The 24415-nt window shown below is 37.1% G+C and overlaps 1 protein-coding gene across 2 annotated transcripts in view; it reads left to right on the forward strand.

Annotated features, from left to right (window-relative positions):
- Nucleotides 1-22991, forward strand: part of PRKCD (protein kinase C delta) — a 68687-nt gene extending 45696 nt beyond the window's left edge. For both annotated transcript variants that reach the window (XM_081934763.1, XM_081934762.1), the window contains exons 10-18: nt 1165-1261; nt 2566-2687; nt 3866-4039; nt 4786-4877; nt 14272-14334; nt 15212-15350; nt 16328-16516; nt 19021-19149; nt 20969-22991. In XM_081934763.1, coding sequence (XP_081790889.1) covers nt 1165-1261; nt 2566-2687; nt 3866-4039; nt 4786-4877; nt 14272-14334; nt 15212-15350; nt 16328-16516; nt 19021-19149; nt 20969-21127 — 1164 coding nt within the window. In that variant the 3' untranslated portion in view covers nt 21128-22991. The remainder of the gene's footprint in view (nt 1-1164; nt 1262-2565; nt 2688-3865; nt 4040-4785; nt 4878-14271; nt 14335-15211; nt 15351-16327; nt 16517-19020; nt 19150-20968) is intronic.
- The last annotated feature ends 1424 nt before the right edge of the window (nt 22992-24415 follow it).

Consider the following 24415-nt stretch of genomic DNA (forward strand, 5'->3'; position numbering starts at 1 on the left):
TCCCAATTCATTATTGTATCTAAACCAGCAAACTATTATTTGAATTCGCTCCTTAAAGCATAAAAATAAAACCAAAGAATCATATAAGAACTGAAGTTATTCTAATATCTTTAGATTATTACTTGAGGATTGAAAATATAGTATCAACAATCTGTTCTCTAAGTAAACTCAATACAAAACTCACATTAATTTCACTGAGCTTGATTTCCACCTTTACATTGGAAACATGTTGCTAATTTCATGGAAAATGTCCACGTAGGTAGGGCCAACTGGTGTTCCCTTTGGAACCCCTAATATCAAATGCTATGCAGTTATTTCGTGTTCAAATGTGAATTTTGTAAGAACCTGAAAGCAGCAGAAAAAGGATATAAAATTGCTTGAAGAAATCTGATGCCTTAGGCAATAAGAGATAGGATCTGAATAATTAAAAATGAGGAAAAGAGGAAGAAAAAATAAAATTAAGAATTTTTGTTAAGTAGCCCTTGACTTGTTATTTAATGACTGTTTGAAATTACAACTACCTAGGAAAACACTTCTGGCCATTGTAAAATGTTGAGCAAACCCCTGAAGTCACATGACTGCATTTGGGATGCTTGGCAATCAATTTGCATTTATAATCACTTGTGGTATCCCATAATCATGTGAGTGCAATTTGAGACATTTTTTGCTTGTTTCTAAATTTCAGGAAAATGATTTTGCTTAGCTACTACATGATTCATTTAACAATAACATATTTGGTCTTACATTATGTGATTAACTTAGTGACTGCTGTAAAAATGGTTAAAAAATTGATTTGGTCCTGTGGGTGCCTCGATTTATAACACAACTTATAACACAACACATTACTATTAAAAAAATCATCTACATGCAAGTACAGCTCGTATGAACAAGAAATTTGTTATTTGTCATAGAAATACTCCTGTGCTTTCATAAAGAAATCTGTGAAGTCTGTTATCTATGAAAATAAATGCAGTAACTTTTAAAATCCTCCCATTATTATTTGTTAAAGATAAGAAATCGAAACTTATAATGAAAGGGAAAGCTTCCCTTAGTTTGCTAATGTCAGTATCGATACTTACTTAAACATTTGGCCATAGCTACTGTATATGAAAAATAATAATATATGTTGATATTAAAATAATTGGAGTATATATTTCTTTCCAGAAATCTACCAGAAAATCTGATTCAGGGTCAGTAGAAAGTGTTGGAATTTATCAGGATTTTGACAAGAAGCCTAAAGGTTTTCGTGCAGATATGACAGGTAAAAAGAAATTGTTTTTTTTTTCCATTCTGAATAGCTCCTTCTTGTAAATACTATTTTTCCATCAACCAGAATGGTTTTTTTCTACTCAGGCATGTATTCTGTGAAATTCCAGTACTAGTTTTAATTTAACTTGATCATTGACATTCTGAGGATACAATTCCACTAGTCGCAGCCTCAGATTTATATGTTACATTGTATTTTACATTGTAGATTTTATATTTTAATGTTATTCACTGCTTGGAGCATAGCATGACATACAGTTTAGAAATATTTAAATATATATTTATAACAACCAATATTTTGTATGAATTCTTTTTAAAAGAATTAAATACACTTTGAAATAGTAGCATATGTATATTTTTATTTTAATAATAATTTTGTTACTTTATTTGGAAGTAATTTCATAAGTATATAACGAGCCAATAATCATTTTCATAACTATTCTGCATCAGAACAGATCAGTTCAATTGCTGTGTTTTTAAACTTGAATTGATTTTGGTTTAATGCTTTTCAGATAGATTGTGCTGCACTTTTATCCAAGAATTAGTGTGGCTTTGTAAGACATTTCTGCCAAAGACTAATCAGCTTAATTGAAGTCTTGTGGGATTGGATAAAGAATTATAAGAATCTTCTTTGCTAGAACATTATTTTGGCTTTGGACTTTCCCCCTCTTTTCTCTCTCTCACCTGGGCTTGTCTGGAATGTGTCCCAGGCAGCAGCCAGTGGGTGCCAGCTCTTCTGTCATGTTGGCACTATGCAAATGCTATTTTGAATTGCAAGGGAGTTTTTGCTTTATTGACTGAAGAATCTAAAGAGTGCTGGGCTAGAGGATAAGTTAGGAAACTGGTATAAACTGGGTTGATGGCTTTATTTGTACTTTATTCTTGTGGGTGGTGCTTTCGCTAGAGTGCAGGTATTGTTGCAATTGCTATATGTTATGTAAACAGAAAGATGGCATAATGAAATCTAGGTAAAATTGTTCCTGCCTCTCAAAGTGTTCTGTATTAAATAAAAGAAGATCAAACCACACATTTTGTCAACACGTAAAACTTTGACAGTTCAGGTAAAAATGTACAACTCACTAAACTTATAATTGGTTTAGAGTAATATACATTACCTCTAAACCATGAGTGCACAGGATATTTCTGAAATATTATCACCCCTTAATTATACTTTCAAAAATGCATATGCATATACTTGTGCTGGTAATAATGGAAGCTACAGAAAAACTCTTATGAGCTATAAGTGCTATACAAAAAATTTAAATGAAATAGCACAAATTATTCATTTTGTCTTTGAAGATAATTGTGAATATGATAAGCTGTGGGAGGGAAGATCATCCTCACGACTATCCACTAGGAGAAAATTCAACATAGATAGTTTTATATTCCATAAGGTTCTTGGAAAAGGAAGCTTTGGAAAGGTAAGTTGAAGATGCATTGTTTTTAAAGTATCTATTATATATAGAATATATAATTACTAGCTGTCTATTTACTTCAATGCAAAAATATTTTGTTATGTTGGATTAATTTAATATATTTAATTGCATATCACATGCCAATTAAAATTCTTTATTTTTATTTTCTGAGCATACAGACTGTAAACCACTGATGATGTGGCATATTTGAATCTGATCAGTGATAGAACTGATTAGCCCTTTGTACATAAAAATCAGCATTCAGCATTCAGTACAAACATGTATTAATTTCCAATGCAAGTTTCAATTGAAAGTTTCTAGTATGAATTTCCTCAACTAGAATTTTAGTAAATATCATTCTGTTCAATCGATATAAGAAATTTCTTTCAAAGTTTTGGTATATAACTAATCAGCTTTGTCTTGAAGTGGATGTTTTACTTCGGGCAATTTTATTTTATATAGAAAAATTACAAATGTATAAAACTCTTCCATTTCAGTACTTTTGTCCAGTTTGATGGAAGTTCACATATTTGGGGAAATTCAGTTTCTTTAACCCACCAGCTAACAAGAATTTTTCTGCAGTGTTGTTTTGAAAAGCAGTTTCTTAGAAATAAAGCTTAAATACACATTCTTCACATTTGAGGCTTGCTAAAATGTCTTTATTCATTTAAGATCTCCTATAAATAAAGTACTTATGACTATTGTTCCATTGTTTTATTATTTTTGGATGTGCAAGAATTTGGCAGAAGAAACTCAGCTTGCTACTGGGGATGGGGGAATAGTCTAAAACATTGCAGGAATCTACCTAGAATGCCGGTCATCTTGCCATGAACCTCACAAGGCTAGGGGATTTTTGACAACTTGTCCCTAGTTGTTGGAACCAGACAGAGTCAATAGACTTCATAAAAATAAAGAATATTTCAATAGAACCTAAGTCCAGATGACTATATATATATTCTACAGCCCTGGATTTATTAGGGATTTGTAATTGGACATCCTGTTTAGCTTTCTGAGATCAGAGAGATCATTTTGATGTTGCCATTTAGTTAGTGACATCAAGTACAATTACCAATTACTCAAGGACTGGATAATCCCAGTAGTATAACAAAAAGACCATTTCAGGAATTTAAAATTTGGAAAAGCTGCTGCATCTAGCTACATTCTATCTATCTTCCACTTCACAGGTGCTACTGGCTGAGCTTAAGGGGAAGAATGAATATTTTGCAGTAAAAGCTTTGAAGAAAGATGTGGTACTTATTGATGATGATGTGGAATGTACCATGGTGGAAAAGCGGGTCTTAGCACTTGCGTGGGAAAACCCGTTTCTTACACATCTTTATTGCACTTTTCAGACTAAGGTACAGAGAAATATTTAATTACCTTTTTTTGATATGATAGATACTGACAATGTATTGGAGGCTTATTTGATGAATAATATAATTCAGTTAAGAGAAATGCATAATTTAAGATCCCCTGAGAGCACATGCACCCCCTAAAACGTTTAAGTGTGCATCCAGGGATTCACATATATTTCTATTGAATTGTGGATTTTAAAATAACACAAAGGAGAAATTAATTATATGATTGAGAAAGAATCATATTTGTTTTAATTATGTATAATTATAAATAGATAATGTCAAGTTAAACTTTTGCTTTTGGCCTTACTCATACATTTTCAGCAGTATCTCTATTGGTATCCATAACTTTGAATAATCACAATATAGAGCTAAATGGTGAAACATTATCTTCACCTCGGATCTCAAATCAGGCTTGGGCAAAGAATTCTCAGGCCACCTCCCTCAACTTGCATGCTAATGGTGTGCTCTTCAAGAAATTTGGGTAGTGAGGGCTACAGCTCCTTTGTTAGGAATATCATGTCATCTCAAAGCTTTTGTTTTGAGTTGCTGTTAACTGTTCTGAGCTACACAAATTAATGGGGACTGTGTGTTCCATTTTTTTAAAAAATGTGTCCGAAACTATTGTTAAGATTTTCAGCAAGATATTTTCACCATATCTGATTGGATTCACTTGAAAAACTATATGCTAATGCTGCAGCTGCAGTTCTGTGAGAGGACTAATATTTTCTTCTCTTACTTGTAAATAGGAACATTTGTTCTTTGTTATGGAATTCCTCAATGGTGGAGATCTAATGTTCCACATACAGGACAAAGGTCGTTTCGATCTTTTCAGAGCTACGTAAGTTCTAGCAACATAATGTGGAGCTTGGGATTTGAAGGAAGGAAGTTTTAAGAAATATACAAGCCCAAGTATTTAAGATACACGAAGGAGAAAATTTAAAAAATAATGACTATACTTTCTATATCTATATTAAAAAATATAGTATATTAATCTCACATATTCTTTCTGGGTCAGAACAATGACTAGTGCTCAGCTATTATAGTGACAAATCAGGATTCTTCAAAATCTAGGCATAGACATATGCTTAAGACATAAGACATAGACATAAAATATATGAGCTTATTATGAAAAGCTCATATTCTTCAGAAGTTGGTGTTGAGAGGCATGTTGCTTCTAATAAAATGAAATTCAATGGTGAAAAGAGTAAGGTTCTACATTTAGGCAACAAAAATGGAATGCACAGGTACAATATAGGTCAGTGATGGCGAACCTATGGCACGCGTGCCACAGGTGGCACACGGAGCCATTTGTCAGGGCACGCGAGGTGTTGCCCTGTCAGCTGGCCGGCTGGGTTCACCCTTTTTTAAAGCCATTTTTCTCCCTCCCCAGGCTCCAGAGGCTTTATAGGAGCGGGGGGGGGGGCAAAAAGAGCCTCCCCTGCCCCCCTGGAGGCCTTCCGGAGGCTTCATGAGCTTCCCTGAAGCCTCCGGAGTGCAAAAAACGGCCCTATGGGCAAACCGGAAGTTTGCTCGGAGAGTCATTTTGATTGCTTCGGAGGCTTCAGGGAAGCTTCCCGAAGGTCCCTGAAGCTTCCGGAGGGCTTCCGGGGGGGCGGGGGATGCTGTTTCGCCTTCCCCATGCTCCTATAAAGCCTCTGGAGCCTGGGGAGGGCTAAAAAAGCATGCAAAAAAGGGGGGGTCGTGCCTGTAGTGTGCGCATGCGCACTGGGGGGGTCACGCATTGCATTATGGGTGTGGCACGCCTGCAACTGACTCCCCTGCACTCCCCCCACTTATGGCACGCGAGCTAAAAAAGGTTCGCCATCACTGATATAGGTGATACCTTGCTCATAGTAGTAACTGTGAAAGGGATCTTGGAGTCCTAGTGGACAACCATTTAAACATGAGCCAGCAGTGTGCAGCAGCTGCCAAAAAAGCCAACACAGTCCTAGGCTGCATCAACAGAGGGATAGAATCAAGATCACGTGAAGTGTTAATACCACTTTATAATGCCTTGGTAAGGCCACACTTGGAATACTGCATTCAGTTCTGGTCGCCACGATGTAAAAAAGATGTGGAGACTCTAGAAAGAGTGCAGAGAAGAGCAACAAAGATGATTAGGGGACTGGAGACTAAAACATATGAAGAACGGTTGCAGGAACGGGGTATGTTCAGCTTAAGAGAAAGAAGGACTAGGGGAGACATGATAGCAGTGTTCCAATATCTCAGGGGTTGCCACAAAGAAGAGGGAGTCAAACTATTCTCCAAGGCACCTGAGGGTAGAACAAGCAACCATGGGTGGAAATTAATCAAGAGAGAAGCAACTTAGAACTGAGGAGAAATTTCCTGACAGTTAGAACAATTAATCAGTGGAACAGCTTGTCTCCAGGAGTTGTGAATGCCCCAACACTGGAAGTCTTTAAGAAGATGTTGGATAGCTATTTGTCTGAAACGGTATAGGGTTTCCTGCCTAGGCAGGGGGTTGGACTAGAAGACCTCCAAGGTCCCTTCCAACTCTAGTATTGTATTGTATTGTATTGTAATCCTAGAAGTAACATATAATTATCATAAAGATCATCTAGACTGTCAGGGTTCCAAGTAACACCCCCAATGAATGAAATCTCTTTGAGTTTCTTCAAAGTTCCATTTTTTAAAGAGATGTCATATTGGCATATCTGGGAAAACCCGAAACTGAAAGTTTCCAGGTTTCCCCCACCCAAACCAAAGTTCAATTCCCTGCACAGCACCCACTAGTCCATCACATGGTCCAATCAAGCACCATCCCAACTGGAGATGCCTCCCAGTCACGCTACTCCAGATGCAGGGCAAGAGTAGCGTGACTCGCAGAGAAAGGAATATTATTTTGACTATATCTACCCCACTCCATACAATCCCCCCTTCCAGTTTCCCACAGCAATAAATGTGGCAGGCCTGAAGGCCTAATGCAAAAGATGGCTTCCAGGTCTGACATAGACAGCTACTGGATATATATTTTTTCCATTTTATGATAATTAAAATAGTCACGTAAACATAGCAAGGACAGCGAATAATGGCTATTACAACTGTACTCTAGGGTCATAGGTGATGGAAATAAAAAACAAATGCAGAAAAAAAGTTTCATATGCTCATTGCACTTTGCTGATCTATTCTGGATTAGAGTAGCATAGAAATATCAGTAATAAAAATAATAAATAAGAAAATACAGAAGTAATAGAAAGGGATGAAAAATTAGAGCACACATTAAACAAATCAACAGCTACTTAGAAATCCCAATGAATGATTTTGGCAGTATTGTATCATTATAGTATTTGGTTACAATACTGGAGAATAGTTTAAAAGCACATTCTTTCATTGCCTGTTAAATCAAAAAGCTGTAAATGATGCTTACCAGAAGTAAACTGCAGTAACTGGAGATTTTAAGTAACCTGATGTTCTATCAAGCCTAGTCTTTCCAAGAGATTCATGTCTTGACTTGCTGACAACTATATTCTTTAGAAGATTAGGCAAAGATCCAAAAGGAACACCTATCCTTGATTTGTAACATTAACAGGAGGGAAGAAATAATGAAATAATTAGACTCATGATTTCTATATCTACATATCTATATCTTATCTTTACTAAAATTTTAAAGAAGCAAGATAAAAACTAACAAAAAATAAATATTTTTATTTTAATGAATGAATAGTGAAGAATCTAAGGGGGAAAAGTAAACATATAAGAGAAGGAAAGAGTGCTACCTCATCATGAAGAGTAGCCCAGAACTGTAGAAATAGTATTAGAAAGATCAAATATTTTAAATGACCCATTTTAAAAAAAAATAAGGACACTTAATACTTACGTATGGATTCTGGTAGCTTGTGGACGTATTTTGCCTTAAGCACAGTATAATTACTGAGCTAGTTGTTTGTGGCCCGGAAAGCAGGTCTGTCAGGTAGAGAGCCAGATTGGTGTAGCAGTTAAGGAACTGCTGGACAAGGAAGTTCTTTTTTCCCCATCTAGACCCTGACAGATTTCCGGCACAGAATCAAGATTTCCTTTCCATGTTGGCGGGGAAGGACAAGCTGCTTATCATCAACCTATTGATGTTATCTGACTCTCTGCTGCAGAAATCTTCTCTCATTGGGGTGCCTAAGGGCTCAACCTCTCCTCCCCGTAACGAATGACTGGAATAGCCTGCTCAAGAAATAAGCAGAACTATTGCAAAATTCCTCACCCTTGCAGGTGACCCAGAAAAATGTCAGGAAATGATATTGTGTGAGCTTAATGGGACAGAATTAGCAAATACCATATTTTTTGGAGTATAAGACGCACCGGAGTATAATACGGAGCAAGGTTTTGAAGAGGGTTTTTTTTAAAAAAAACATTTTTGCACTCTGCAAATCTCCCAAAAATGGCCCTGGTTTTTTTTTTAAAAAATAGGGCATGATTAGCCCTTAGGAGGCTTGTAGAGTGCGCCTGGGGGGTGGGGGAGCAAAAACAAGCAAAAACCAGTCCATTTTTCATGAAAATGGGCCCATTTTTTGTCAAAAAAAAAGGCATGAATAGCCTTTAGGAAGCTTATAGAGTGCTGCTGGGGGCTGGGCAAAAATGGGCCATTTTTTGCTCACTTCTGTCCTCCCCAGCCCTCAGGAGCTCTCTGAAAGCCTTCTAAATCTATGCATGGCCATTTTGGTGAAGGGAACAGAGCTTCAGGAGGAAAAAATGCTGTATTCAGTGTATAAGATGCACCTAGATTTTCAGCCTCTTTTTTGAGGGAAAAAGGTGCATCTAATACTCTGAAAAATACGGTAATTTTTTGGAGAGAGCAATTGCCACATTGGACAAATGTGGCAATTTGTCACATTTGGACATGCCCGGCACAAAACAAGAGCCTTTGCCTCTTTACTTTCAGGAAAGGTCAATAAGGGAGAGGAAGTTGGGGAAGATGGAAGCCCTTGGGGATTGGGGAGGGTGCAACATACTCCCTCTAAAATCTATTTCCAGTATTGGCTGCTAGTCCACAAGGTTTCTTTAAGGTGGTATTTTCAAAGCACGCAAAGCAGGGCAGCTTTTTCCAGCTACTTTCCTCCTGATGTGCTAAGCTGGAAATACTGTATATAAGAGACCCAGCAGGGTTGGAGAGCTTCACATCAGGGCCGCTGAAGGCTAGCTAGATTGGCTTAAGGAAGGATTTTCACCTGGGTAAACCACTTTAAAGGTTCCGCCCCACTCGTAAAATGAAAAAGTAGACATTTGATTTGGACTGTGGTTGGAAACATCTGATATCTCTGTGTGCAGTTGCAAACTCCTGTGGACAAAGTAGAAGGTGAAAGGGGAAGTACTTGAGATAAAGAATAAAGTAAAATTTGAGAGAAGTTTGTATCTTTGCAAAATCAGCAGAACATTTCCTTTGTCAGAAACTAAATATTCAAAAAAAAATGATCACAATAATTGCTACAAGTCTTTGTCTATTTAGTTTTACTCTATTGGACACATTATCTCAAGAGCCCTTGGAGCATAATTCATACGAACAATACATTCTCATATTTTGACATGTTTGTGTAAGTCTGTAGGATAGTGGAACATAACAAAAAGAATTCAGCATGAGGAATATTGATTAACCTTTTCCATATCCTGAGAGCAGAGTAATGTATATAATAAACTAACAAGATGGAAAGTTACCTAAACTAGGAAGAAACCAGAAATTTAAATATTTTCATTTTTAAAAATGTAAGTGCCTGAATGAACAAAAACTTTTGCTGTCAATGAAGATTCTCAGTCATCCAGGTAGAATTGTCTGGAGTCATGGCAACTGGACTTATTTTCTTGTTGGTTTGAGAAGTTTCGCTGCTTATATCCGCTTTTTCAGCCTAAACAAGTTGGTTAGGTGAATGTGAGTAGGCAGAGTGTCATTGAAATGTACTAACTCCTAAAATTCTTAGGGGTGTGTCAGGGGAAAAATGCCCTGGGGAAATCTGAGATCAATGGACCGTGGCTGATTCCCTTCCGCATATCTTTTGAGATATTGAGAAAAATAAAAGTCTTTAAAAGTATTCTAATTAATAAACAAACTTTAATAATAAAATAATAAAAGTAAATGAAACAGAAAATAACTAATGGTTACATTTTGATAATGAAAGCTACGTCTGCCAAGTTGGCTGCCGAACAAAGAAGAAAGGAATTCTGGAATGTGTAACGCGTGCGCAATAAATCACTTTCAGATAACATTTTGTTTTATGACCTGCGCAATAAAGCTTTCTTAGTTTAACTCTTGAATGTCAGTTTAGGCAGTTCAGGCCTAGCAAACCTTTTAACATCGTGACAGGGTGTTCCCGCACCAACTTCAGGGTTTCCTCCCCAAAGTGCGTGGCAATATGTCGATAAAGATTCTCAGTCATCCAGATAGAATTGCCTGGAAGTTGAGTCATGGCAGAAAGACTTATTCTTACTCCCAAACCAACAAGCAAATACATCCAGTTGCCATGGCTCAACTTCCAGACAAATCCCTTTGTTATTTTCTCTGCCCAGGATTCTTCCACCCACCTTATTATAGATAGCAATAACAATAGCACTTTGACTTACAGTGGGGCAAAAAAGTATTTAGTCAGCCACCAATTGTGCAAGTTCTCCCACTTAAAAAGATGAGAGAGGCCTGTAATTGGCATCATAGGTAGACCTCAACCATGAGAGATAAAATGTAAAAAAAAAAACCAAACTATCACATTGGCTGATTTGGAAATAATTTATTTGTAAATTATGGTGGAAAATAAGTATTTGGTCAATATCAAAAGTTCATCTCAATATTTCGTTATATATCCTTTGTTGGCAATGACAGAGGTCAAACGTTTTCTGTAAGTCTTCACAAGGTTGGCACACACTGTTGCTGGTATGTTGGCCCATTCCTCCATGCAGATCTCCTCTAGAGCAGTGATGTTTTGGGGCTGTTGCTGGGCAACACGGACTTTCAACTCCCTCCAAAGGTTTTCTATGGGGTTGAGATCTGGAGACTGGCTAGGCCACTCCAGGACCTTGAAATGCTTCTTACGAAGCCACTCCTTCGTTGCCCGGGCGGTATGTTTGGAATCATTGTCATGTTGAAAGACCCAGCTATGTTTCATCTTCAATGCCCTTGCTGATGGAAGGAGGTTTGCACTCAAAATCTCACGATACATGGCCCCATTCATTCTGCCCTGTACACGTATCAGTCGTCCTGGTCCCTTTGCAGAGAAACAGCCCCAAAGCATGATGTTGCCACTCCCATGCTTCACAGTAGGTAGGGTGTTCTTTGGCTGCAACTCAGCATTCTCTCTCCTCCAAACACGACGAGTTGTGTTTCTACCAAACAGTTCTATTTTAGTTTCATCTGATCATATGACATTCTCCCAATCCTCTTCTGGATCATCCAAATGCTCTCTAGCAAACTTCAGATGGGCCTGGACATAGACTGGCTTAAGCAGGGGGACACGTCTGGCACTGCAGGATCTGAGTCCCTGGCAGCGTAGTGTGTTACTGATGGTAGCCTTTGTTACATTGGTCCCAGCTCTCTGCAGGTCATTCACTAGGTCCCCCCGTGTGATCCTGGGATTTTTGCTCACCGTTCTTGGGATCATTTTGACCCCACGGGGTGAGATCTTGCATGGAGCCCCAGATCGAGGGAGATTATCAGTGGTCTTGTATGTCTTCCATTTTCTAATTATTGCTCCCACAGTTGATTTGTTCACACCAAGCTGCTTGCCTATTGCAGATTCAGTCTTCCCAGCCTGGTGCAGGTCTACAATTTTGTTTCTGGTGTCCTTTGACAGCTCTTTGGTCTTCACCATAGTGGAGTTTGGAGTGTGACTGTTTGAGGTTGTGGACAGGTGTCTTTTATACTGATAACAAGTTCAAACAGTTGCCATTGATACAGGTAATGAGTGCAGGACAGAGGAGCCTCCTAAAGAAGAAGGTACAGGTCTGTGAGAGCCAGAAATCTTGCTTGTTTGTAGGTGACCAAATACTTATTTTCCACCATAATTTACAAATAAATTCTTTCCAAATCAGCCAATGTGATTGTTTGGTCTTTTTTTATATATTTTGTCTCATATAGTTGAGGTCTACCTATGATGCCAATTACAGGCCTCTCTCATCTTTTTAAGTGGGAGAACTTGCACAATTAGTAGTTGACTAAATACTTTTTTGCCCCACTGTATATACTGCTTTACAGGGCTTAACAGCTCTCTCTAAGTGGTTTACAGAGTCAACATATTGCCTTCAACATTCTGGGTCCTCATTTTACCCACCTCGGAAGGATGGAATGCTGAGTCAACCTTGAGCCTGGTGGGATTTGAACTGCAGTCAACCATCAATCAGCAGAAGTAGCCTGCAGTACTGCACTCTAACCACTGCGCCACCAAGGCGTTTAGATATTCTTTCATGCTACTGAGAAGCACTTGCTTCTTCATCAAATGGCCTGGTTCCCCCACTCATTTAAGACTCAGATCGACTGAGAGAGAACATCATTCACAGTCACTTCTTCTTCAGTCTTTCTGAGAATAAGAGAGGTGGATATTCTCCCCATAGTGTAGGCTGAAATGCTGTGCAAGCAAATGTGCTTTGGGAGGGCCGGTGGGTTTATTTGAAGGAAAACCAAAAGTGTTAAAATTGTCAGCTCATAATGTTACTTTAAAGTGGTATTTTTAAAGTGCACTAAGCAGGGCAGCTTATTCCTGTCTATTACCCTCCAGACGTGTTGGGCTGGAAGCAAAGAAGATATACTTGTCAACTTGTGCAGAAAAAAAACCTAGTGTGGAATAGGGGTTAAGGTATTGGGCTAAGAGTGAGGAGATTCGGGCCCAAGTCCACATTCAGCCACAAAAGCTGCCAGGGTGACTCAGCCCAATCTACTTCACAGGGTTATTGCTGTAGGGAAAAATTGTAGGAAGCATAAATCTAAGAAAAAAAAATGTGGCAGAAACTTTCCTTAGGTTTGCATCTTCACTGTTAATATAAGCTGCAGAAAAAAAAACTATTAGGTTTTACATATAACAATTACATAAAATTTAATAAAAGGAAAGATTGTTACGAGATCTTTCAATTTGGCTATTAAATACTCTGCATAATAGAGGAAGGAAGTGTTTTGTTCTGAGAAACTTATTAGAAGCAGGATTATTGAAAGAAAGGTTTAAATTATTACCCACAGTTCTAGCAAACTTTAGATATTTTCACAAAGTCTCTAGGCTAGCATTCCTGAATCCCACAGCATTAATCAGACCTATTCATAATAATGCAGGCTTTGTTTCTCTCTCTGCAGCATTGCCAGTTCTAATCCAATCCATTAACACAATTTGTAAATTGTTCCATTCTTTTTGTCAAACATGTCCACAATTAGGGCTTTTTTAAACTGCCAATAAAGCTTACAAAGAAGTTAGTAATAGGGCAACTTTTACTTAATAATGAAGTTTACTGAAATGCATTATGAATCTAAGTAAAATCTCCAAATCAAATATGGGCTGCTGCCATATTACTTTACACTCAGGCAAAACATTTTGGTTGATTGAAACATTCCTGGACTATTAAGAAATAAAGACAAGTTTGAATAGGCACTAGATAGAAGCTGGAAGACATTGGGCCACTCACTCTCCCTCAGTTCTGGGAAGGAGGCAATGGCAAGCCACTGCTGAGAAAACTGCAGGGACTAGTTCAGACAGTCATCAGGACTCAACACTGACTTAAAAGGAACAAAGAAAGAAAGAAGAAAAAATAAAATTGCTGAGGAAAAAATAATATAATAGTATATCCCAGGACATCACCTGGTCAGGCCATGCAAACTTTTTTTTTTATTAATTAGAAATGCTGGTTTAATTCTTTTTAATTAAAAAAAGGTTTGAAGATAGCCTCCCCCCCTTCTATGTTAAAAGAAACACTTACTTGTAGATAAGACGAGCTGCTTTTTAGTTGTGCAAAGCAAAAGGCTTGAATAGGATGGGAGCTGAAAAGGAGAAATGATTGCTAGAGCCAGATTAGATGGGAGGGTTTTAATTATGGAAGCATATTAATAGCCTGATACAATTGGGAAGGCAATTTGAGGAAGCCATGTCAAGCAGATTCTACAACATTAAATTGATGGGGAAAGGTTTCTAAAAATGACTGGAAATGTAGCGAAACATTGTTAAAAGGACATTATTTGAATATTATGATATTATAGAATTAATATAATTATTAAGGCAATAAACTAATATTTTACATTGTTTGAGAATGTTTTTGCTTAATTTCAGGTTTTATGGTGCTGAAATAGTGTGTGGTTTGCAGTTTCTTCACAGTAAAGGCATTATTTATAGGTGAGTGATTTGTTGATCTTAACAAGAGCCTCATAAAATATTTTAACCATTATGCCTTACTGAGGAATTGGTGGGATCGGTGATTAATACAATGTGATATATATATCACAAGGAATTGTTTCCTGTTAAAATTTTGATTCTATTCCAGAGGTGTTAAAAAAGGACAATTCAGAAAACCCTTGAGAACAATCTGTAATTATTTTCTTACATTTATCTCATTGGCAAGATGGATAAAGCTATTATTTACATTACACAAGAGTCTTTGTTTCACATTCTTAATTGCCAGGCACTTAGCCCCAAACTGTAGGACTTTATCTTTACTAGAATGGCAAAGGAGATGGTTCACATTTCAGCATATATTAAATTGGACTGACCTTCTCTCAAAAGCACAATTTCAGTTTAGACTATAGCTCTAAAAAGCAGCTTTGCTCTCAACCTGACTTAATCAGAGAAATCTTACTGACTGGCAAAGTTAAAGAAAAGTCATACTAGGGTCATTTTAGTTTAAAAAATAAGGTTTGGTTTTTACATTGAGAACCTCTACTTATTCTATCAGGAAAATGGCTGCTGAGTTTAAGTCTGGATTTGCAGAATTTGGAATTTGAGCCATAACCCTTTGGATTTTTACAGGATGGTAATATATCCAGAAGTGACAGGGGTGATGTTTTTCAGTTCTTTAGAATTATTTTGTTTTCAATATATTAAGAGTGTAATATTCTGAAATTAAAGTATTTTTCTGACAGACTTTGATGGTATGAGGGTTCTACAGAGGTATGGATAGTCTGGAAGCTATTTTAAGTGGGCCAGTTATGCAAGATGGATATTTTAGGTAAATATTGATTATTTTAATTCTTTGATGGATTTTTTTTTCATACAGGGATCTCAAATTAGACAATGTGATGCTTGATAAAGAAGGCCATATCAAAATAGCTGACTTTGGCATGTGTAAAGAAAATGTATTTGGAGAAAACAAGGCAACAACATTCTGTGGTACTCCAGATTATATAGCCCCTGAAGTAAGGCATGCACATGTACTCATTTTAGTATTTAGAAATCTTTCTCTGCATGGGTGTAGTATTATACGGTCCTTTCCCAAATATAAAACAGGGTCTTATTTTCTTTTGACCCCCGAAATAAGCACTTGGTCTTATTTTCAGGGAGGTCTTATTATTTTTGAGGTGCAAGAGGCGGTAAGCATGATCACCTTATGGCTGCTGCTATGTTGTTGCAATATCTTCAGGGAGCACTTATTTTCAGTGTAGGCTTATTTTAGCGCATGTGCTCAAGCCCAATTGGGCTTATTATCGGGGGGGGTCTTATTTTGGGGAAAACAGGGTATATGACTTCTACTCCAGATGTAGGTGGTTGCAAACTGCAGAGTGTTTTCATTTTTATGGTCATGGAGCAAGAAATTATATCTGCTTTGAAAATATTTACAGTTGCATTCAGTTTCAATAAATATGATCTGTTTTTATAAAGTTTTAGATCCATATTTCTATCCCTTTTTGTGTTTGGCAAAGTGACAGGGAAATCAGTAGCTGAGTGATGAGCGTTACATTTGAACTGAATAATATTTAATTTTGAAATAAGTTTATTGAAATAAGACAGTTTTATTCACTGTGTTGCAGCTACAATTAGCCTCAGCTAATCAGGAACTAAGTGTAACTATAGACTTCAATTAAAAGAGAAGCAAAATGCTTAGGACTTTTCTATTCAGGAGAAGAGAATGAGTCCAAATCTTGCTGTAGCATGTTTCTAGCATGTTAGTTACATTTGAATTCAGTTATCACATCTGAGGGTGGACCTACTATTGCTGATCCTTCTATTATGGAGGGGGGAAACCAAATACATATACATATACATATACATATATATATATATATATGTACATGTACATGTACAGGTATATGTATATGTATACACACACACATAAGGTATATATGAGGCCTTTGGCTGCATTTCATGTTTGTGTCTTTTCTTATATTTGCCACAGATCTTGCAAGGCCTCAAATATACATTTTCTGTAGACTGGTGGTCATTTGGAGTTTTGTTGTATGAAATGCTGATTGGACAATCTCCTTTCCATGGTGATGATGAAGATGAGTTATTTGAATCAATACGAGTAGATACTCCTCATTATCCACGTTGGATTACCAAAGAATCCAAGGATATTCTTGAAAAGGTATACATTGGCTAAGAGTAATATGTACTTTCTATATAGAAAAATGAAAAATATTGGGAGTATTAGAATTTAACAATCTAGTACACTAAAATAGCTGCTAATGGTACTTTTACAGAAAAATTAAGTTACCCTTCCTCCTGCCCAAATTGTGTCAATGTGTAATAGCCAAATATAGGACTGAAGTCTTGGTTGTTGCTTCTGCTTATTGTACAATCATATGCAGTTCTGTAATCAAAGGTTGTTTGGCGATAGACATGTCCATATGATAGATGCATAGATCAATCTATTCCTATCTGCAATTTTTTTAAAGCAACTGCATGAATCTTTACATTTACACATAGTGCTCAACTTTCAACAATTGGTTCAATAGCTGTTTGAAATTGTAACAGCACTGAATGATGGGACTTACAACCTGTACCTGAAGTTAGGACTGCCCCTGAGGTCACAAACATAACATTTGGGCACTGACAATCAATCACAGGGACAGTGCAGTTGCTCCCTACTGCCTATCTTCTCCTCCATCTCACCTTGTTGGGTCCCTGGAGCTGTCTCCCACCTGACTCAGTCCCCAAAGCCTTGGGCCTGCTCCCCACCCCACTAGATCCCATAACCTTCGGCCTTGTCCTCCTCCCATCATACCTTGCTTCACTTATATTTTCAGAAAATTACCTTTGGAAAGGAGAAGTGGCTGATCCACCATGCAGCCTTCCTTGAAGTGGGTGGCATTTGGGGAGTGGCTGCAATTCTCAAATTGTAAGAATTTCAGCAGCTTCCCAAATGGCATTTCTTCCAGGATATGGACACATCAGAGCCACTGTATAGGAAGACTGCATGGCTGATTAGCCATTTCTCTTTCTCAAAGCGATCTCAGAGATTGGGAAAGAAGTGGCTAATCCGCCACAAGGCCTTCCTATACAGAAGTTGGGTGGTGCTGTCCTTGAAGTGAATGCCATTTTGGAGGAAGGACTATTGGCCAAGTGTGACTTCTGGATAAGTGCTAGGCCCCAATTATGACACAGAGCCAAGGAAGATCATTTGATTTATGATTTAATTTGAATGTTTCTATTTAAAAGGTTTATCTATGTTATTGATTTCAAGAGAAAGAACGAAGGGACAAAACACATTCCCTTTATAGTTTGCATAATAAAAAAGTACTAAAGAATATTTTGATTGGGTGAGGAAAAGTCATCTGTCCAGTTACATCAGAATAATTAATAATATGTGATTAATTAGGATTGAAAAAAGCATTGTATTCTGAATAAAATAAAATAAAAATAATAAAAATAAAAGAAACATTCACAAGAGAAAAACATGTGAATGGATATGGCTCAGATATATTCTCAGCACTTTCCAATGCTGGGTTTGAACAATTATGGAGGCTTGAGAACAGCTGAAAACAACAATATGTTATCTACTTTGTATGAAGGGTTTTCCTGCCTGTCCTGGTTTCTAAAAGGGAGGGTTTTCTTGAAGATTAAAGCTTATGTCAAATTATTAACAATGCATTTGAAAAAGACAATTTTAAAATACAAAAAAAATATATGTTAGTTAGCCAGTGCAACAGTACTACAAAACCTTTATTGAAAATATTACAAGATCCATTGTATATGGTCCTCAGGACCAAGGCATGACAGGGTTGAGGGGCATAGTGAAGTGGGAAGCAGAGCACAGGGTACTCTATCTGGAAAGGACTTGGGAGGCCTGGATCAAGCTGCATGTGAGTGGGGGAGATTCTATGTGGACCTGGGCCTGCACTAGGCCTTCCTGAGCTTCTCTATCCCATGGGGCACTCTATGCTTTGCTTCACTAGCACAATTACTTAACAAATGTAATGGGGAGAGTGGGGTTTGTGGTTATTAAGCAAGGTGATCATGTACACATCTCGGTTAGTGACAGCCAGAACTTATGTTAATTCTGGGTTCAATTATGGTCATAAATCAAGGATTACCTCTAATTTGTTGTTTCAAAGGCAAGGACATCATTGCAAACCTGGAGAAGTACAAAGTCTATAAGGGGCCTGATTTCTGTTTTCCATTCTAATAAGTTCACTTTAAAAATGTGGACCAAACAAATTCTTCCAAGCCCTAATCAGAATGCCTTTCTTCTTGGCCAAAAGATTTACATAAGACAGGATGCACCATCTCTCAGACAACGGAATAGATGATTCTATTGAGAGGAGTAAATGAGAAAGCATTTCTTATATCTAATTTCCCTTTCCAGAATCCATATAGGAACTAACAGTAACTAAATTAGAGGCTTCAGCTTTGTAGAATGCTGGCTGCTAGTTTCAGTAATTTACCTAAATTGAAGCAGGGGAAATCCCTAAACTATAATCCCCAGAACTGGCAGCTAGCATGATGAGGGATGCTGAATTTGGCAACTTCTGGAGGAACACAGGTTCTCTGCCCTTGGTCAAAATAGCTATTAAAAATATATTCTCCCCCCCCCCCCTGAATTACAGTTTGTCTCTGTAACCAAATTAATAATATTTTTATATGTTGTAGCTATTTGAAAGAGATTCAACAAAGCGATTGGGAATAACTGGAAACATCAGAGATCACCATTTTTTCAAAGCAATTAATTGGACAACACTGGAAAAGAAAGAGATGGAACCTCCTTTCAAACCAAAAGTGGTATGTAGCCTTAACATCTGTTCCACACACTCGAAAGCATGGAATTGTGATGCTTGCATCCTTTGTCTTCTGCTCATTGAAACTAGATCTAAAGGCACAACACATGGAATCCCTTAGTAGAACCCTCGTGCATATACAGCTAGCTATTGACTTATGGCCACAATTGACCCTGGAATTTGGGATCATAAGTCGTTGCAGTTGTAAGTTAAATCACCACATACCATGTTTTTCAAGTATAAGACGCACTGGAGTATAAGACGCACCAAGATTTTGAAGAGGCAAATTTTTTAAAAAAGTTTTTGCACTCTGCAGACCTCCCAAAAAGAGCCCATTTTTCACAAAAACGGGCCCATTTTTTGTCAAAAAAAGGACATGCATAGCCTTTAGGAGGCTTGTAGACTGCTACTGGGGGGCCTGGGGCCCCCAAAAATGAGCAGAAAATGCCCCCTTTTTCACAAAAACGGGCCCGTTTTTGTCAAAAAAAAGGGCATGCATAGCCTTTAGTAGGCTTATAGAGTGCTCCTGGGGCTGGGGGGGGGGGGAATCAGCCTGTTTTTCGCTCATTCTTGCAAAGGGGCGGGGTTTCAGGAGGCCAAAAATGCTATATTCAGTGTATAAGACGCACCAAGATTTTCACCCTCTTTTTTGAGGGAAAAAGGTGTGTCTTTTAATCTGAAAAATACGCTAACTAGGCTTGATTTTACGATCATTTTTATGATAGTTGTTAAATGACTCAACAATAATTTTTAAGAAAACCATGAGGTTGTAAGTAGAAACCCAGCTATTGCATAAGTATTTTTTGGTATTTTAGCACAAATGTGATCTTGTGACCAGGGGATGCTGTAACTGGTTATAAATGCAAGCCAGCTGCCAAATGCCTGAAATGTAATTATGTGACTGTGGGGGTGATGCTACAGTCATACATTCTAGGACTTTTTACAAATTCATTGTAGTTTTGAATGGTCTTTAAGAGACCAGTTGTAAGTTGATAGTTTATCTGTAACTACCGTATTTTTCGGAGTATAGGATGCATTGGAGTATAAGACGCAGCAAGGTTTTGAAGAGGAAGATTTTTTGAAAAAGTTTTTGCATTCTGCAAACTTCCCAAAAACGGTCCGTTTTTCGCGAAAATGGGCCCATTTTTTTTCAAAATAAGGGCATGGATAGCTCTTAGGAAGCTTATAAAGTGCTGTTGGGGGCAAAAAACGAGCCTTTTTTCGCTCATTTCAGCCCTCCCCAATCCCCAATAGCTCTCTGAAAGACTTCTAAAAGCTATGCACGGCCATTTTGGTGAAGGGGCGGAGTTTTGGGAGGCAAAAAATGCTGTATTCAGTGTATAAGATGCACCCAGATTTTCAGCCTCTTTTTTGAGGGAAAAAGGTGCGTCTTATACTCCAAAAATACGGTAATAGTAACATAATAGTATTTAATTTGCATATTCTTTAAAAACTAATTTTTAGTTTGAAATATTTCCAGCATTTTAAAAAATATCAAAAACCCTGAACAATGTGAAATTCAGTAAATAACCAAGTTTTGAGTTTTATATTTGTCACATAATTAGGCATCAGTTCGTGCTAGCTTGTAGTCAATTCTTCAAACATTCATGGCCTACCCATTTTTTTTCACAGCTTCCCCAAAGTCTATAAAATAGTTTGAGTTAAATTGTTCATGGCCATTCAGTAGAATGGCCAAAGAGTTGTTTTGAGTGGGCAGAAAAACCATCAGCAATTGACACTCCATGGATTTGAGGCCCTGCCTAACAATCTTGGCAGTGTAGGTCATTTCTGCTATTTTTAATTACTTCTGTTCTTCTTTACAGAAATCAGCAAGTGACTATAACAACTTTGACAGAGAATTTTTGAGTGAAAAACCTCGATTATCCCACAGCGACAAAAACCTAATAGATTCTATGGATCAGTCTGCATTTGCTGGTTTTTCATTTATCAACCCTAAATTTGAGCAAATTCTGGAGAAATAATTAAGTAAATCAAATTCTGGGGAACAGCCCTAATGAAAGCTTTCCAGCTCTTCATATGGAATGTGACTGAAAGACATTCACCTCGTTGTGACCAACTGCGTAGTGATTAATATTTCTGCTAATACTTTAGCAACTGGCAGAAACTTTTGTCTTGTAAAACTGAAGTATCCTTGTGAATTATGTTCATATGATTTTCTTTGCAGCCGGGAAAGTGTAGATGTATGTGTGTTATTATTTGAATGTAGTTATTTCTTTGGACAATATGTGTTGCAGGTGCGTTTTATTTTGCTTGAGGGGAGATATTGATTATGAAGATACATTTTAAATACAGTGAGACAGCTAACACATTAATTCTCATCAAGCAAAATGGCTTGACAATCTATTCAATGAAATCTAGGTTTCAAATATTGATATTTTTAATAAATGCCATTGGTTAATACTGCTTCCTGTAACATGTATCCTTCCTTAAAAATTTATTTTCTTTTAGTTCCTGGATAAAGATATTAAAATCATGAGATAGAATTTTGTAAATGCCCTTTTCTACTTTGCTTCCACAATATGTAATTGCGTTCATTGATTAGAATAAAGTGTTTGATGGCATCTTAAAAATACACACCTGCCATTGTGTATTATCCACACTCTCTGGGTAACCAAGAGTACCCCAAAGTATACATACTTGATAATTTTAATGCTTTGCAAGACTAAACTTGCATGTACAATCTAAAATTCACATGATGGAAGAAATCCTATAAAACAGTCAAAGTTACTTCTGAGTGAACAAATATATGCATCCTTTTCCAAAGATGCAGAATGAAATATAATGGGGCAAAGAAAATAAGCCTGGCAAATGAACCTTGAGTTGATTTGAGAACAATTGAAGTATTAATTTTATTTTGGAAGAAAAGAAATGAGCTGCCCCAAAGCACACAACTGAGTTTTGCAGGTGCATTTTAGCAACAAAAAAATGGAAATAAATATATTAAGCTTCTGTGAGGCAAAATGTATATTTTTTGAAAACCCCTTACAGTATGCAGAGACTGAACAAGTTTAGACTCATGAATACTTTGATGTCATTGGACATGATCTATAGATAGCACCTACCAATTGTCCATTAGGTTGTCCATTAGTGTAGGCCAATATAAGTTGTGTCATCATTTAAGAATCCTTGGTGAAATTGTTATCTGGTTTCTATAGGAATATTTAAATGTGCAGTTTGTTATGACAAGGCTATTTTTTACTTTATAACAAAATGTTTTTAATAGAGACAATGGTAACATATAGAACAGTTGAAACTTGAAGACTGAGGATTTTCTTATTCTTGAAAGACTTGATGACACTTAAAATGTAAATAAATATGTTGTGTTGTTCTCCCACTTCACCTGATTTTTACGTCTTGTATCTAAATTACTGTCTCAACTTTTCAAACATATGTATTATACAGCTCAGCACCCAAGCACCGTAACTGTTCAATAAGCTAGAAAAGTAACAGAATGGTATAAATGGTATAAAAAAGGAAAGTCCTCTTTGTGGAAAGCTATGCAACATACAACGATCTTGATGCATCAACTTTTCATCAATGGCTTAATCAGCACGGCTTGCTCCGTTTTTTCTTTCAAGGACACAAATATCTGGCTAATTTCACAAGTTTTGATTTTGTCATTTTTGAAAAGATTAAAAGCAGGAACCCAGCTGAATTCTAAGGTGTCCCAAATGGTATTGTAAAACCATCAAATTTGAACTCGTAAATAAAATGCAAAACCTTCTACTTTATATAGTCACAAACATGGAAGCTTTAGAATTGGCTGATCTGTAATGGTGTTACATGGGGCTCAGCAATGGAACTCTAGCTTAGTTAACCTGGTCTCAGGGGTTGCCACAAAGAAGAGGGAGTCAAACTATTTTCCAAGGTACCTGAGGGTAGAACAAGAAGCAATGGGTGGAAACTAATCAAGGAGAGAAGCAACTTAGAACTGAGGAGAAATTTCCTGACAGTTAGAACAATTAATCAGTGGAACAGCTTGCCTCCAGAAGTTGTGAATGCCCCAACACTGGAAGTCTTTAAGAAGATGTTGGATAGCCATTTGCCTGAAACGGTATAGGGTTTCCTGCCTAGGCAGGGGGTTGGACTGGAAGACCTCCAAGGTCCCTTCCAACTCTACTATTGTATTGTATTATTGTATTGGTACAAATCAATGTGAGAATGACTACTATGAAGCTACTGCTACTTAAAAATATATAGCTTGACTGATAGTGCTGCAGTTAAAAGCAAAATTTTAATATATTGCTTACTGGAATAGAAACTTTTTCTAATTAGCACTATCGATGCATCAGAAACACAGAAGTGTAAAAGGTAGAATATTGCCAATCTTCAGCTGCAACTTTTGTGCATCTATTTTACTAGAGATTTCAAATTTAGCTTCACTGTAATAGCTATCTAAATGCAAATGTTATTTGCAACATTTACTGTGTAAAAGCTGAATCAGCAGATGAAGTTATTGAAAATAGTGATTTTGTGTAAACAAAACCAAACTGTCTCTATACATTAATAAAACATTACTATACGCTGCTTGGTCAAACTGAAACTAGCTTAATACTATTAGAAATCTAGAAAAAAATGTTTTAATGTATGCATAGAGAGCAGTATGTTATTAGCATGCTGATAGCACTTCATTACATGTGCTTTGATGCAACTTTGGAACTGAAGAATTCACACACCAACTGCATAGATTCAACAGAATCGGGATGTGAGAAGGCAATCAGGATGGGATATCTGCCATTTCAAGTTCACCAGGGTTGTTTGGGCTAATCTGGCTGGCTGTAAGGTGTTCCCTTCCCTTACAGCTTCCTATGCATCCTTTCTAAATCTCTGTAGTTGGTGGAAGGGGACAACCATCCCAGAAAGGAGTCTACTGATGATCTCTCAAGGGTCCCCTGCTAGAATCGCCAAACAAACTCCAAGGAATAACCTGACAGAGAAGGTGAAGCTTGTTAAGTCAGAGACAACCTTATATACCTTGCTTATTATACCCATCACGAAGAGCAGTCTCGGTAATACTGCACAAGTCAGTGGGATCCAAAGCTGCTGAATACAACAGGCATTAGTAGAACCACAACTACTGTTAGAAAGGACAAAGTCACAATCTCAAGCACATTCCATACATTGTTTCATTGTCTTTAAAGTCAGCAGAAGCATTATTACAACTGAACGGATTTTTGATAATCAGATGAAACTTCATTGATATTTATATAATTAAATACAGTAAATTCTGCAGGTTTAAAAATTGAATT

Source organism: Natrix helvetica (genome assembly GCF_964273705.1).
Source record: "Natrix helvetica genome assembly, chromosome: 1".
NCBI classification, from domain to species: Eukaryota; Metazoa; Chordata; class Lepidosauria; order Squamata; family Natricidae; genus Natrix; species Natrix helvetica.